General features: G+C 43.7%; 1 protein-coding gene across 5 annotated transcripts in view; it reads left to right on the top strand.

Annotated features, from left to right (window-relative positions):
- The window catches only part of LOC116385963 (potassium voltage-gated channel subfamily H member 7-like), a 72,124-nt gene that overhangs the window by 13,879 nt on the left and 42,358 nt on the right, over window positions 1–15,887 (top strand). For 2 of the 5 annotated variants that reach the window (XM_031851820.1, XM_031851819.1), the window contains exon 1: window positions 2,347–2,507. The exons of 1 other annotated variant lie outside the window; for it this stretch is intronic. In XM_031851820.1, coding sequence (XP_031707680.1) covers window positions 2,456–2,507 — 52 coding nt within the window. In that variant the 5' untranslated portion in view covers window positions 2,347–2,455. Of the gene's footprint in view, window positions 1–2,344; window positions 2,508–15,887 lie in introns of those variants that run through there. 2 more of the 5 variants (XM_031851817.1, XM_031851818.1) reach the window with 2 other exon arrangements.

Here is a 15,887-nt window from a genome sequence, read left to right as displayed (position 1 = left end):
CAACTCAGAGATAAGGAAAACGGCGAGCAAGAGGAGGAAGACTGATAGGGCGACACGCGTGGAGCAGAGTATCCCATCAGTCTGTCGGACCCGTCTCCGCTCAAACAAATTAGGATTTGGCGTGGTGGATGTGCATCCTGAGACAGAATAAATATATCTCCTCGTGATGGATTTATCACCCGTGGGTCTATACATGGCGAACAAGCATTAGTGTCGTGAGAGCTGAACGAGGGCTCGAGAGGGAAGGAGGGAGTGATGGAGGATGCGTGTGTGTGTGTGTGTGTGTGTGTGTGGTGGTTGGGAATTCCTGCTTTGCTGCAATGGCTTCACATTTTGGTAGACGAAGTGTGCCAGCAAATCCTGGGGTTAGAAAGCGGGTCCTGCTTGGAGAGGGTTGGAGTTGACTGTTAGCGGGGGTTAACATCGGGATTTGTTACGTGAGTGGGCCCTGTGGCTTGGGGGGGGGGGGGGGGTCCTGACCGGGGGGGTTAGGGTTAGGGTTAGGGATGAGGCACTAGGGATGAACCTACTTTTTCAAAATAAAAGCCACAGAAGGTAATCGTATCTTAAAAGACAACACAGGACGAGGTTGGGTTTTCTTCAAAATAAAAGCCCCTAACAGTCACTGTATCTTAACAGAAAACTGGGGATGGACCTCATTTTTCAAAATAAAAATGGTCCTTCTCACTACTCTTTTCAGTCCTTGCTCTAAAAACTCCCATTTGAAATTTCCAACCATCCATATTGCCCCAGCTGCTTTTTAATGCATTTACAATTCGTATCTACTGATTCATCTTTCATACATCAGGAGTTCTTTTTACAACGTGATGTCTATGATTTAACTTTTAAATCCTCTGCATATTCATCAGACCCTTTTCCAACTCAATAACAGTTTTTCAACTGCTTCGTCATACAGATTAAAGCGAGCAATGAGCTACAGTTCAACAAACCTTGAAACATTCCACATCTTTCATACATTATTGGTTTTAAAGCCAGCAATGCCGTGTAGCTGCTGCTTTTCAGCATCCAGCATTCACAATATTCTTAAGAAATGTGATTCATTCAAATGCTCCTTTAAAATTTCCAAACAAAACTATTTAAACTGTTAATGTGGCTTTAGAGCAGCTCCATATAAACGACTGTATGTGCAGCAATGTGTCAAAGCCTGATGCACCAACCCAGAACAGATGTTTAATATTCTACTTATTAGTTTTGCCAAATATGTAATAAGTATAGAAACATAATTTATAAAAGGTATGGTGGCAAATATATAGTTGGGGTTTCCCAGAAGATGGACATGGTCCTACTGCCTTCAGCTGTGAGCTATGCACAGGTGCAGGGGGGCGATAGTCTTAGTTATAACGACTGCAACAGCGGGGCAGGAGGTCCTCTAATCCAGTGAGAGTCAAGCCCTCGACTCGGGGGGCCCGCTGCTCCACAGGGGCTGCACTCATGTTTATCTCTGCCTCCTCTCTGATGCATTCCTCACTCTGTAATTGTTGAATGTTGCTGCAAAAATGATGATAGAGGCCATTAGTCTTTGATTCGGAAGGTACTAGCAGCCAAACCTGACATTTACTGTTCATGTGAAGATGGATGCCAAATCAAATCCATCATAGCTGTGCTGGAAATACCTCAAGGTCTGTTTTGGTGCGGAAAGAAGAAAAAAAATACAAATATGAAACCGCAGCGGTGAAGATACAGTTGATCTGGTTCTCCACTGAAGTAGTAAATCCCTTTATTTCCTGTTGTATGAGTGCTGACAGCGGTGTAAACATCACATCTCTATACCATACTCAGCATATACCATCCATCTCTGGCTGTGATGGAAGATGTACTCGGATCCTTTATTCAAGTACCAGTACAACATGTAAAAAATACTTCATTAGAAGTAAAAGTACTGCATTCAAACAATAAAAAAAGTATCCGATCCATAGGAGCCGATGTACGAGGACACGTTGGCTGATGATAAAGTCACATCCATTAATATATCAGGCAGAAGCAATACTGCTAAATACATTTCGCTGAGAATACTTTTGTCTTATTTTGAATGCAGGACTTTTACTTGCAATGGAGTGTTTTGACACGGTTTTACTTCCGTAATGGTAAATACAATACCTTCACTGGACAGAGCTGTCAACACCGAAGCACGCGAGGGTTAAATCTCTGACCGGCCGAAGGGGAGGGAACAAAGGCAGAGTGGAGCAAACTCTTTCCTCAACAGTTTGAGCTCCTTCAGTAACAAGTGGCGAAGGCAATTAGGATACCTGATCTCAGTTCTGCTAATAAAGACGGTCTGCAGAGGGTATTTGGACGTCAATGGGATTAGGGAGATCTTTGTCATGTAGATCTCCGGAATGCCCCCGGCGTCTGAGATAAAATGAAGACGAATCCTTAGTAGGGGAAGAAGGATAAAACAGAGGGAAGGGTGTGGAGGACACAGAGCTCTCAGCTAATGACAGGGCTACTCTGCATCACTGCACTGACTAATGAGCACTCCAACAAGGGTAAGCTTAAAGACCAGTGCACGTGTGTGTGTGTGTGGCTGGCGTGCATGTGTGGAGTCGGCGTGTGCATCGAGGAAACTTGCAACGGGAAATGAAGGAAGAGAGGGGGGACGGGGGGGAGATGCGCGGTGCGTGACAATGGAGGAAGCTCTTAATAATTCACATGATATTGATTTAGTTACCTTACTTCCTGCTTCACTCCCACGCCCCCGGAGGAGAAGGCCCACCTGTAGGCCGCCCCCCCCACACACACACACACACAGTGATGCAGGACCCCGAGGCTCTCAGAATGAACCGCAATCAGCCCCGCTGACCTCGCATGAACACGCCGGATTCTTCAAAAATGCGCACCTGTCATTAAAGTGATGATAATTGTGTGTACCGTGGCCAGTAATCATTTAACGTGTCACGTTGTACTTATGAGATTAGAACAAAAAAAACAGGAAAAGGGTTTAATGATATCTTTGATGGGATTTAAATGGGTTGTGGTGGGATAACAAAAGATATTTACACCCTCAAACCTCTCCCGGTTCAACATTGGCCGCGTGCTCTTCGTCCTGTGTTTATAATTCAACCGGCTAGTTGGCCTCTTCCTCCTCGTGGAAACATCTCCCTCGCAGCCGGCTGCGGTTTAAGGAGGAATTAGAAAAAGGTACCGTTTTGTATTCACAGCTCCTTATTTCATCCACTCATTAACCGCACAGGAAGACATCAGTTTATTTATTTTTTTACTTCTGCTTCTGAGATGGAGCAGAAATGAAGCAGCCTTGTGGACTTTTTCTTCCTGATATGTATCGCCACCTTGAGGGCGTGCTGGGTAGGAAAAAAAGGCCTTTTTTTGTTGTTTTTTACACACTAAAAGATCATTCCACACAGATAAATGCAGCGTTACAGGGGACCATTTCTCAGGAGGTAACTCGCATCCAAGGTTGGAGTTGACGGCGTACAAAATGCTGCACAATGTGGCCATTAAATGCTCTTTAAAGGAGCGTTAAACAAGCTGTGTTACTTCACGCAGAACTAAAGGACTGGTGTGTACATTTGGATCAGAAATATTCCCAGAAAGCACTGCACCAGGAGGACGAGTTGACTTGGTGTGAAGCACAGATTAAAGCGGGCGTTATTACGAGGTTATAGCTGGAAAATCTGTCCGGTCAATATATGATGAATAAAGAAGATTTTATTTTGGTAAACAGCAAAAAATTGGTTGGAGGTGCTCGACGTAGATCATAAAAAACAATTGACAATAATGGCTGAGTTGCAATTTGTTCATTACATTATATAAATTATTTTATTATTTGTATATAAAAAAAAATTACCCGGAACTTTTGTAACATCTTGCATAAAAAGTAATAACTTAAACTTATTATATCATTCGCTCAACATTTTTATTGCATTATAGGCAAATTGTGACATTTTTTTATTGCATTTCGTCTTTACATTATGCACACTTATTGTGTTATAAGTAGTTACTGCATGGTCAGTGAAAGACATTACGACACTCAAATAAAGAAGCCTTTAAATGTGTCGCTGCAGGGCTTTCTCTTCGCGGACATTTCTGTATATCGCAGCAGGAGAAGCACAGGTTTCACTGATAACAGTGAAAACGGCTGCATTCCACTCAGGTGAGCAGGAGTCAGGGTCCTGGTACACTTGAATGGAACGGAGCCGTCGTTGACGGAGTCAATTAATTACATACTCGGTTAAACTACCTATTTCATTGTTACAGGTTTGTAATTGTAATGTGGTTTCTTTGATATTTGCATGTATTTATAGCAAAAATGGTTGTTTGCAATAAAATAAAAAAATCGACATTTAAAAGAATAAGTAACAGATTGAAGGGAGACGAATACTCAATTCTTTATTCAGTTTTTACATAATTTTTACATAATGCTATTCCCAAAAATAATAGGTGATTAAAACCTTATCTTACCTCACACACCACGATCACTAAAAGCACATCTAGAAGCTGCTCTTCAGGAATACATAAATTATATTTGACGTGTTGATTTGAGTCCATTGTTCATTTTGGATATTTAGTTGTTTTTGTCGGACTGCATTTATATCGCACTACAAATTATTCCTGAAAATACCATTTAAATTGGAAATAAATCGTGTTTCTGACCTAATTGTTTAAAATGTACAACAAGTGCATGTTCACGTGGCTCCAGATTGAGGGAGATGATGTCATTTGAAGTGTTTGTTTAGTAGTTATTTATTACAGTTTATTATCATGCAAAGCATTCAGATGTTTGTTGTTTTATATGTCTGGAATCTGTATTTATTGATTAAAGAACGTAAAGGCAGGTGAAGAGAAACTGACGTGTGGAATGTAAAACGGTGTTGCAGTGTTTTAGACGCTGACAATCAAAATAAAGTTCAAATGTATTTATTTCCATTGAATTTGGTGCAAATGTTCAGTTTCAGAACAAACACGATAAGAAGCGTCTGTGTCTGAAGATGGCATCGTCCGTGTTCTTCACCGTCTATGCTAGAGGAGCGCCACCTGCTGGTACCCAATGAGCTTTACAGTTTAATGTTTGAGACGAGCACGGATCACATCAGGCCACGTCCTACACTGCAATGTAACGGCTCACTTTATATTCCATTCGCCTCATGTCTTTCTGCTCCTTTCAATCCATTTAAATCACATTCATGTCTTTATGTGTAGCCTTGTGTTCATTTTACATCTTACTGTAATTCCCCTGTATGCGTGGGTCGATGATGAGTCAACGGGCCCCTGGGCACAGACATGCAAAAGGCCCCTCGACATCGCTCCTATACGTAGACGCAAGATGCAGTTTGTATTGTTTTGTGTCTCTGTAGTCGTCACCCATATCTCTGTGGTTTTGTGTCTCTTTGTAGTCATTTCGTGTCTCCTTGTAGTCATTTTGTGTCTCTTTGCAGTTGCATTGTGTCTCTTTGTAGTTGCTTTGTGTCTCTTTGTAGTTGATTTGTGTCTCTTTGTAGTTGCTTTGTGTCACTTTATGGATAGGTTATGACTCGTAGTTGTTTTGGTCTTTGTAGTCATTTTGTGTCTCCTTGTAGTCATTTTGTGTCTCTTTGTAGTTGCGTTGTGTCTCTTTGTAGTTGCTTTGTGTCTCTTTGTAGTTGTTTTGTGTCTCTTTGTAGTTGATTTGTGTCTCTTTGTAGTTGCTTTGTGTCACTTTATGGATAGGTTATGACTCGTAGTTGTTTTGGTCTGTTTGTAGTCATTTTGTGTCTCTTTGAAGCTGTTTTTTTTCCTTTGTTGTCATTTTGAGTCTCTTTCTGGTCGGTATGTGTCTCTTTTTTGCCCCTTTTTGCACTTTTTATAGTTGTTTGTGGGTCTCTTTGTAGTCATTTTGAATCTTTTTGTAGTTGCTTTGTGTCCCTTTGTGGTCATTCTATGACTGCAGTCTTTTTTTGTCTCTTTGTAGTTGTTTTGTGTTTCTTTGTGGTCATTTTGAGTCTCTTCCTGGTTGACACTTTGGGCCTGTTCCGTAATCCATCCACGTCTTCACTGTGTACAATAATTAAATAATCATTTAAATGGCCTTCCGACAAATATTGATTGATGGAAAGTATGTCATGGTGTTTATATGAATTCATATTTTTCATTTGTTTCTGGGACAAATGTATTCCATCCCACCTGCACAAAATTGCATTTTAGCTTTGTTCCATTTGTGCTTTAATAATGTATGACTTTTTTATGATTCATATTTTGTGTGAATCAACTGAACTGGAGAAGGCTATTGTAACGTGACATTCGGGGTGTAACAGTTTCCCTAGTTAATAGAACTGTGCAGTGATGACAGTACTGCACTCTGCTGAAGTGGAGGTTGTAATTTGATGAATGTGGGTGTCTTATTGATATAGTCAGACAGCCAGAAAGGAAACTTGGCCATTCTCTCCTTATTGAGTTTCCAGTGTAGACACATTAATATTTAAAAAAACAATAGAGCAGAGATCTCCATTTAGTTCTTTACCTGCCATACACAGATTAACAGCTATGATGCGTGAATAATAAAACCTGCATATTAAAAATAGAATCAGAATCCGACAGACTAAAACCTCTAATGACCATTAAGTTGTTCAAATATTCAACTCCTTCCCCCGGGCTCCACACCTTTCTCATTAAGCCGAGTCTCATTAGGAGAATCCCAAGGAAACCCAAACGGCGCCAACATCACGTGACCGGAGGGAGGCTGGATATATCGTGTTGCCTTTCACCAGACTCCTGCTCCATTTGCCTGTAAGCGACTCCTGCCGCCTCGGATCAACGGAAAGAGGCCGTCCACGTGAGGGTTTGATTGGCGGATGAGATGCTCCAAAGTGCAGGGCAGTAAGTGTTCTTTTCGAAGTCTTTAACCCCTGGCCACTTGGATATAACCCCTGGGTATACGTGTCAGTAAATAGCTTTTCCTACGTGGGAAGATTCATGTGAGCACAGCGCGTGCTCAGTTTGTTCACTCTCCAAGGGAAAAACTCAACATGAGGAAACCTTGACTATGTTTGAGCACCAAGCACCACCACCGGAGTCCCGAGCTCCGTCCCGAGCTCCGTCCCGCTGTCCGCCCGTCAAGTACCAACGCATTGTTTAAAGAAGGAATATTGCTTTATTTTTGAACTCGATATGGGAAGACGGCCTGCTCATAGATACAATGAAAAGGAAATACTTACCATTACTAGCTGAACAAATGCAGCCTGTGTCTATAAAGCTGTACTGTAGGAGGAGGTTGATGGGCTGTAACAGTCTGTAAATCTCCTCAGTGTGACAAATGTGTTTTTCTGTGCTCAGCTGCTTTTGAGAGGAAAAAAAGAAGCTGCACAGCATCTCTTAAGAGGCTCTTGGGAATGGAGCTGGAAGGGTTGGGGATGGAGTGAACTAACAGGGCACTTAGCCTGCTATCTGTGGCTAAACAGGGCTCCACCAGGATCTTGTTCTCAGCAGAATGCTGCGCTAGGATGTCTGAAGGGAGCTCAGACCACTGCTCATCCTCTAAGTGGTTTAGATCTCTCCAGACGTGACAAAGCCTCTCATCTCGGCCCGGGTCCTGGTCGTGGTCTGAACGGTGCAGACGCACAGAATGTGATTCGGGGCTGAGTAATGGAGAAAGGGAAGCAGACAGATGGAGATAGACTGGCACTTGGGCAGGTGTATTACTCCCAGTTGGCGAAGTTCACTCCTCCAGTTTCATTCGTCTCTCTTTAGTCGTTTTATAGTTAATGACAGCGAGCGATACTCGGCTACGCTGGCAGCAGGCCCGGGCCGACACCCGGTCGAGACGCGGGTCCTATCGGGAAATCAAGCACGCCCTGAGCTTTGACCCCTCCAGCCGAGGTTGACTGACACCCGTGATGGTGTGTATTTGAAGTCGTGGCTCCTCTTTCACATTGTGTTCCCCCTTTGAGAGCGATTAATGATCACAATTAATCCAATGGGGATCAAATAAAACCTTTCGGGCAGAAAGCCCAACACAAGACACATGATAGGTGTGTTTAAATGGTATCGCCAACAGAGGGCGATATAAACTTATTGTTCATCCATGAGACTTAACTCATGTTGTAAAGAATCCTCCAGCTGATTCTCCAGGTGACATCCCTCCTCACCTCTACATGACATTGTGGTGTCTAATGAGGACAGTTGCTTTCGGAGGTGCGTCGGCTCCCGAGGCTCCTGGTGGTAAATTGGTGCGGCCGACGCCAGCGCGTGTCCACTTGCAGCACTGTCGTGTCTAATCTAAAGTGATGTGTTGATCACAGTGCGCTTGATATACAGGACAGTGTGGGCCTGTCTCTCCTCCTGGCGCTGCAGGGTATCTATTCATGTGGAAAATAATAACATCACCTGGCAACTCTCCCTCAACTCTTTGATCAGCCGAGAGATACTTTTCTTTGAAACATGGCAACAGTGGCCTCGAGGCAGTAAGAAGCACAGCGCAGGTAGCAAACTTGAACGGCAATTAAAAGACAGAGGTTAGTGTAAGAATATATTTAAATTCAGGGCACACTTCTTTTAGCTCTATGGCAATGTTGGTCCACCATTTTTGTCCTGACTGTAATATCTCAACCTTAGGATGGGTTGCCATGAAATTTAATACAGACAGTCATGGTCCCCAGAGGATGAATCCTGATGACTTTGATCTTATCTTGACTTTTCCTTTAGTGCCATTTCAACAACAATTGGATCGATTGGCATTCGGGCTGGGTATCCTCGAAATAACGCAATACCAAGTAGTATTGAAGCTTCACCAGTCAAACAATGCCTGAATTATCTTGGTATTTGTACCCAAAGCTAGAAAAAAGGGTTATGTATCGTATCACTTTAAGGGCACTCATATGGGTAATGGTATCGTAACGTTTTTTTAACGATACCCAGCCCTAAATGGCATGAAATTCGGTACCCAGATTCATTGTCCCCAGAGGACATTCAAAAACCTTAACTAATGTGATACATTCTGTAGGTGATTCTCCAGGTGACGTCCCTTCTTACCTCTAAATAACTGTGTGGTGTCTAATGAGGCCAGTTGCCTTCAGAGGTGCCCTATAAGAGAAACTGAATCCTGTAGTTGCTTCTATAGTTTCCCTTGCCCTGGAGGCAAGCTCAGGCTCCTGTTACATTGAGGCCATGTGAGGTGCACTGATGGTGTCACACCATCAGCTGCTTGGCAGCTGATGGTGTGACACCATCAGCTGCTTGGCAGCTCTAATTAATTGTGTTTAATTACACCATTACGACTTCAGTAAACTAAGACTCGTTGGTTTCCACCCTTGTTTGACTGACACTAGTCCTCAGTGTTTACTTCAAAACCCAGGCAGATTCAATTGTTGCACTGGAACTAGAATGTACAAAACAAAAATAGCATGTGCAAGATTTCACTGGCTCTACGTCACACAGCAATTTATCTTAACGTTTAGGAAATAGTTCCACATTTCATTCACTTTCCCGCCGAAAGTAATGTGAGATGATAGATACCACTCTCATGTCTGTAGGCTAAATTTGAAGCTAGACCAAAGAGACAGTTAGCTTAGCTTAGCAAAAAGACTGGAAGTAAACAACTAGCACGACACTGTTTCAAAGTAAAAAAAAAAACGCTCATCAGAACCTCAAACGCTCACTAGTTAATATGTTGTATCTCATTTGTTTAGCCTGTAAATGTAAAAATGAGTTACTCCATTTACTATTTTGGACACAGATAAATAAATTATGCTACGCTAAGCTAATCTCCTCCTGACTCTATCCTCATATTAAACAGACAGGCATTGGAGAGTGGTATCACTGTTCTCGCTCGACTCCCAGCAGGAAAGAAAATGAGCCCAAAATGTCAAACTATTTGTTAATCGGTGTTGATTGTCAGTGATTACTTCTTGGGGTTTTCACTGGTGAGTTGTTTGTGCACTCACAGAGGCGATTAACTCTGACGGATGTGGATTTATACTGGCTCACTTGATATTTGGTCCGTCAGAATTGAATACTGACAAATAATAATTCAGCTCTTAGATCTCGGGGCCCTGAAAAAACAGAAACAGAGACATTCAGGAGCTTTTGGAGACATTAACACACTGAATTTAGTCACTGATTACATTTGAAGGAGACATCCAGGAGCGACACTATAAATACCCCCGTAGATTAAAGCCGCATTCTTTATTTAGCCCTTTATACTGTCAATTAGCTGACGGTAGCTTTACTTTCCTCGAATAAGATTCTCAGTCAGCAATCTGTCACTCGATGCGGCGTGTCAATAAGCTAAATGTAGGAGCTTTTTGCATTCATCTCTCAATGTCATTAGCCGTAAATCAATGCAGGAGATTCATCAGGGGGCAACTTCACCTTGTATGACATGTTTTAAATGGATTGTCCTGTCAAGATATTAGGCAGGGTCGATGATGCATGTGCGTGTGTGGAGTAATGTGTATTGGCAGATTTGAATTTGGGTTTAATCAAACATTTTTCAGAGCCAGGGGAAAATGTAACTCGATTTAGTGACTTCCCAGGTGACAAATTTAGCGGTTTTATTTGAGCCGTGGGGAGCAGTGCGCCGGCTCCCGAGGCTCCTGGTGGTAAATTGGTGCGGCCGACGCCAGCGCGTGTCCACTTGCAGCACTGTCGTGTCTAATCTAAAGTGATGTGTTGATCACAGTGCGCTTGATATACAGTACAGTGTGGGCCTGTCTCTCCTCTGAGAGCCTGGCGCTGCAGGGTATCTATTCATGTGGAAAATAATAACATCACCTGGCAACTCTCCCTCAACTCTTTGATCAGCTGAGAGATACTTTTCTTTGAAACTTGGCAACAGTGGCCTCGAGGCAGCAAGAAGCACAGTTTATTGAGCGCAGGTAGCAAACTTGAACGGCAATTAAAAGACAGAGGTTAATGTAAAAATCTATGTAAATTCAGGGCACACTTTTTTTAGCGGTGATAGTGGAGTGGCTCTATATAGGGATGGCAATGTTGGTCCACCATTTTCATAGTCCCCAGAGGATGAATCCTGATGACTTTGATCTTATCTTGACTTTTCCTTTAGTGCCATCACAAGGCTCACATTTTGATTGTTGGTGACATTCGTCGATTAGATGCTAATAACATAAGTTGGTGATTCATAATGTCAGCTGCACAGCACCGCTTGTTTTACCCTTTACCTTTTCACCAGGCTTCAGTGCAGAGAAATGTTGTTGAAGTCTTACTTTCATGTGGTTTAACTGATCCAGTAGGATTATTTCCACCTCAAGGGCAGCTCTCCCTCTAAGAGATGTCAGAGTTTTTATTCTGAGAAAAGCAGCATCCTTGTGTGTCTGCTTGTGTCTGCTTGTGTCTGCTTGCATCCATGTGTTGTCCACATGCAGTACTTACCTGTCAGAGACCCACAGGAAAGGTATCCTTGCCAATGGAGGAGGCATGATGGGAGATCCCAGAAAAGCATCATGAAAAACAAGCCTCTGATGAAGGCCTATTTCATCTTACTCTGGCTGCTGCACGAAAGGTCAGCTGACCAACCTGGCTGACTCAGGGAAAATATAGTGACGGATGAAGAGAGGAAGAGAGGAAGGGAACGAAAACATAGATAAATCAAAATCGTTTGTTTTTAAGTTGGGGAAACAAGAGGCAGAGGGGAAGAAGTTGGTGTGTGTGTCTGTTTAGTGTTTGCTTTGTGGGGAGGCGGAGGTGGCGACACAATCCAGGGATGATCCATTTGGCGATAGGGATGGGACAAGTTGCCACGGCAACCCCGGCTCCTGATCCCTCACACCGGCTGGAGCTGGCACAGAACGAGAGCAGGCGAGTGAGAGACCGGAGGAAAAGGAGGGGGAGTGCTGCCAGAGATTTTGACAACATGGTAATGAACAGGAGGGATGGAGCTATAGCATAGGGAGCCTCCAGAGGGATGACCTCTTCACAGTTAGGCCGTCTGACACCATCAGCCCCTCACGAACTGACAAGACTGAACACAAACACAGGTGCGCACGCACATTTACTTTATTTTCAAATTCCCAGGAGGCAGAGTGTGGAAGAACATACTGTACAAACATACAAACACAGGGAGCATTGAAACATCTAACATCAACGCACACACAGACACAGAAATACATTGTGAAGCCACAGCCAGAAGCTGGAAGCTTGAAGACTGGAGACACACGTGAAAACAAAAGGTTGTGGGTTTACACGGGGTTACGTGTGGGTTCTGTTCGGCACCGGCCGACACTTCGGGAATTCACTGCGTCCGGCCGAGATATAGGTCTGTTTTTATACTTTTTGTTGGGATTAAATAATCAATGTTAACTTTGGACTTTCCCCCCTGTGTTTATGCTAAGCTAATGCTAGTTGGAGCTTTATACTGTGCAGGGATGAACATTCTAATGGTGTGAACTACACCATCACTAGTGCACTGTAACTGCAAGAGCTATAAATACTAGAGGGCTAGATTTGGACTACTCTACAAATCATGGAAGAAATACATACAAGGGATTACAAAATGTAATTCAATAGGTAAACAAAATCTAAGAATACTCCTGTCCCTGTGTGCTCTGACAACACTAATCGCACCACATTATAATGTTGGTCTAATCGGGTCTGTGCGTCGTATGTATTGTACTGAGACTGAGAGAATGCTGAAAACTTATGTGTATGTTCTTGTCTGTCTTGAATGCTATTTCGTTAGCAACTAATTTTCAGATAAAAACTGTTTCCAAGGCGAGTTTATGGGGAAAGAATGCTCAAATTGTTCACTACAATGACTACAAAGTGAGTGATATTTTTACAAGACTTAGTTCCAATATCATTCCTCAGATGCGAGCGCCAACTCACCATTGTTGCCAGAAGATGATTCATGGGACATGTTTGTGATTCTGTAGCTGGGGGAACATCCAGCTGCTCTCATAAATAGATGCAATTGTCTCCATCTGTAATTGCAATCACCGCTTCATTTAATTACACACAGAGGTGTGTAACGAGTGCAAATCTCAGGTGTTAACGTGTGTTTACAAGGCGGGCCGGGCCGCACGTGAGGAGAAGCCAAATGGCGTAACTTGGCACCGCAGCTGTAATTTCAGAAGTGACAGAGGATTCCGTTGACGTCTCTTGGCGGGAGTCATAGTGGGGAGAGGAAATGCTAAATGCAGAAACAGGACTGAGCTCATGCGTTTGGTGGTGGGAACTGGGACAAGAGGCTGATCTGAGACCTGGCTTGAGATTTGTGCTAATGAAGATCTGAAAAGAAACCGTCTTTATAAACTCTTTGAAATGTTTGCTTATCCCAAATGCTAGTGGTAAATGGACGGCATTTATGTAGCTCCTTTCTAGTCTTCCGACCCTACAAAGTGGTGTGCACTACCAGGTCAGCATTCACCCATTCACGCACATTCATATACCGATGGGACAGCCTTCGGGAGTTCAGTATCTTGACGGGAGCTGGGAGGCCAGATGGGCCAGTCGAACGGCCAATTCTGCCCTGAGGCCTTCAAACAGGTTTATCTGGCCATGGTCATAACTCCATGAAGAAGTGGGAACAGGCCAAAATGAGCTCACTTTACCAAAATGGCCCCCACTTCAATGTGCTTAAACTCAAATCTACTCTCACAAGGACAGCCACACAAGTACATACACAAACAGACACACACACTACCCTGAGTCAGTCCACTTTTGCACCTCGAGTGGACCAGCAAAGAGACGGGGACATGTTGCAGGCTGATACATCTCTGGGATGACACCTCTCTCTGGCGATGAGCTGTGCAGTCACAGGCGTTTAGCTGTGATGGCGACACTGACAGAAGACAAAGCCACGGGTTTTTTTTACGGAGAGCCGCCGGCGGTATCTTGGAGTGACACGCAGGTTATCGTTGACACGCCAACGCTTCATCTCCCGGGCGCGTATTTCCCATGAACCGCTGAGCTGAACCGCTCCCAAAAGATAGCAAAACAGCAGATGAGGGAAGGTGAGACATTTATCTGTGGAAGGGGGCCAGCTTTGGAAAAAGTCTGGGACAAAGTTGACACCAAAAGTCCAACCAGCACCATTGGATCCTCATTGAGTCCTCATCATCGGTGCCTTTCTCTTTTCGGAGACTTTTCTATTCTGACTTACTTTATGCGATCATTCAACTGTGCTCTTTCTGACGGTCAGCCTTGTCCTATTGTCTTTTCCTGGCTCCCAGCCAAAGCGGAGATCAGGGGGCCAATGATAACAACAAGAGGCATAAATAAACAGAGAGCGCGTTTGGAGACCGTGGGGGTCATTCCTGGGTGTGGGCAGTCATTTGCCGTGGTGAGATCCGCGGATTAGGGGCCAAGGCCTGGCTGCCCGATCCAAATTGCTCCACATACCTAACAGATTAAAAATGAATGGACCAACCGAGCTGGTAGAGTCAAGCTTATAGTGGGATATTCTCCCTTTCAAAAACAACCCCAGCACCAGCGGCTGTAGCTGCTGGGAGGCTAAAGGCCAATGCCAGTTGGGAGATTAACACAGAGGTTGTTGTCTCACTGAGGAAGCACTGGCATGGGTATACCCTCATTGATTCAACTGATTATCACAACTTTATCGCCATCAAGATACATCATCATTGACAATTATAAATTAATTATCTCAGCCCATGATTTGGAAAATAGAGGTCTTCTGATAGTGTATCAGTCAAAATGGACTAACCCCCACCTAGACATTTGTGCCATATAGGTATAAAAACAACAGAAAACATCAGATTTCTGGAGAACCTCTGTCTCTGCCTCTCAAAAAGACTTTATGTCCGGTCATGATGTGCAGTGAACAAATATGCAGATCATCCAGATTAAACCAGATAAATACTCATACATGTCTACTGTCCGCTCCACTCTGTGGTCATGAATGAGCTGATGTTGAGTGGATTAGGCAGTGTGGGGTTTATTTAACGACTGCTGCACAGCCTACAGTACTCTGAGCCTGTCTCATGGGATAAGGTCGGAGTAAATGCCTCATAGTAACAGAGATCCTTTACAACCACCGGGGGAAATCACTGCTGGTTTGTTGGCAGCCCATGTAATTAACCATGTTAGTTTTCTTACACCCACACAATCTGGAGAATAAACCCCTTGTCGGTCCCAACCTTTAAATCATGTGTTACATTAAGTGGACCGCGGCTATTTGACAGCGGGCAGCGTCCCTAAATTCTGCATGACAAAGCCAATTTTAAATGATTTAGCAATGACACTGGAGGGACTAATGATGTCTTATACTATTGATTGAAGAGGGAAGTTCTCATTTGGCTGAACATCTCAGGAGCAGGTAGGAATTCAGTGTCTGCCTGAGCTCTAGGACAGTTCAGCAGGATGGATGTTTGCTGTCCAGGGGTCTTGAACTCAAGGTTAAAGGACAGCCTCCATACTCCTCACTTCCACTGTCTCAGTATCACTCTACACATGCAACACCGACTCTGGACTTTGCTAGAGTGACAGCCTATCTGGAGCTGGCAGTGTTTGGTATTAGTCTAACTAATTAGCAGGGCCCAGGGCAAGGTTACACACAACAGTAATAACCCTTTTTTCCCTTTCTCTGATACATCATAATGATGGTGATGATCCCATAGGGCAGATTTGCAATCATTCACCTGCTGACTCAGCTCCAATTATAAAGTGGCTGTTTCAGCTCTATCCTTTTTTAACTCAGGCATGACCTACCAAAACCCAGAGAATAACATCCATCCTCACTCAAAAAAGGCATAGCTTGAGATGGTTTTCCCCCTCCTGTTACCCTCAAATGTACTAGAAGGCTACAGTACAGACTATGTTTGATCCTCCCTCATGAACCCTAAAGATTCCATCCATCCATCCATTTTCCTCCGCTTATCCGGGGTCGGGTCGCGGTGGCAGCAGGCCAAGCAGGCTGACCCAGACCTCCCTCTCACCGGCAACATGTTCCAGCTCATTCTGGG

This window comes from Anarrhichthys ocellatus, unplaced genomic scaffold, assembly GCF_004355925.1.
Source record: "Anarrhichthys ocellatus isolate YVR2014 unplaced genomic scaffold, GSC_Weel_1.0 scaffold12, whole genome shotgun sequence".
NCBI classification, from domain to species: domain Eukaryota; kingdom Metazoa; phylum Chordata; class Actinopteri; order Perciformes; family Anarhichadidae; genus Anarrhichthys; species Anarrhichthys ocellatus.
This window is presented reverse-complemented; position numbering and strand designations above follow the sequence as displayed.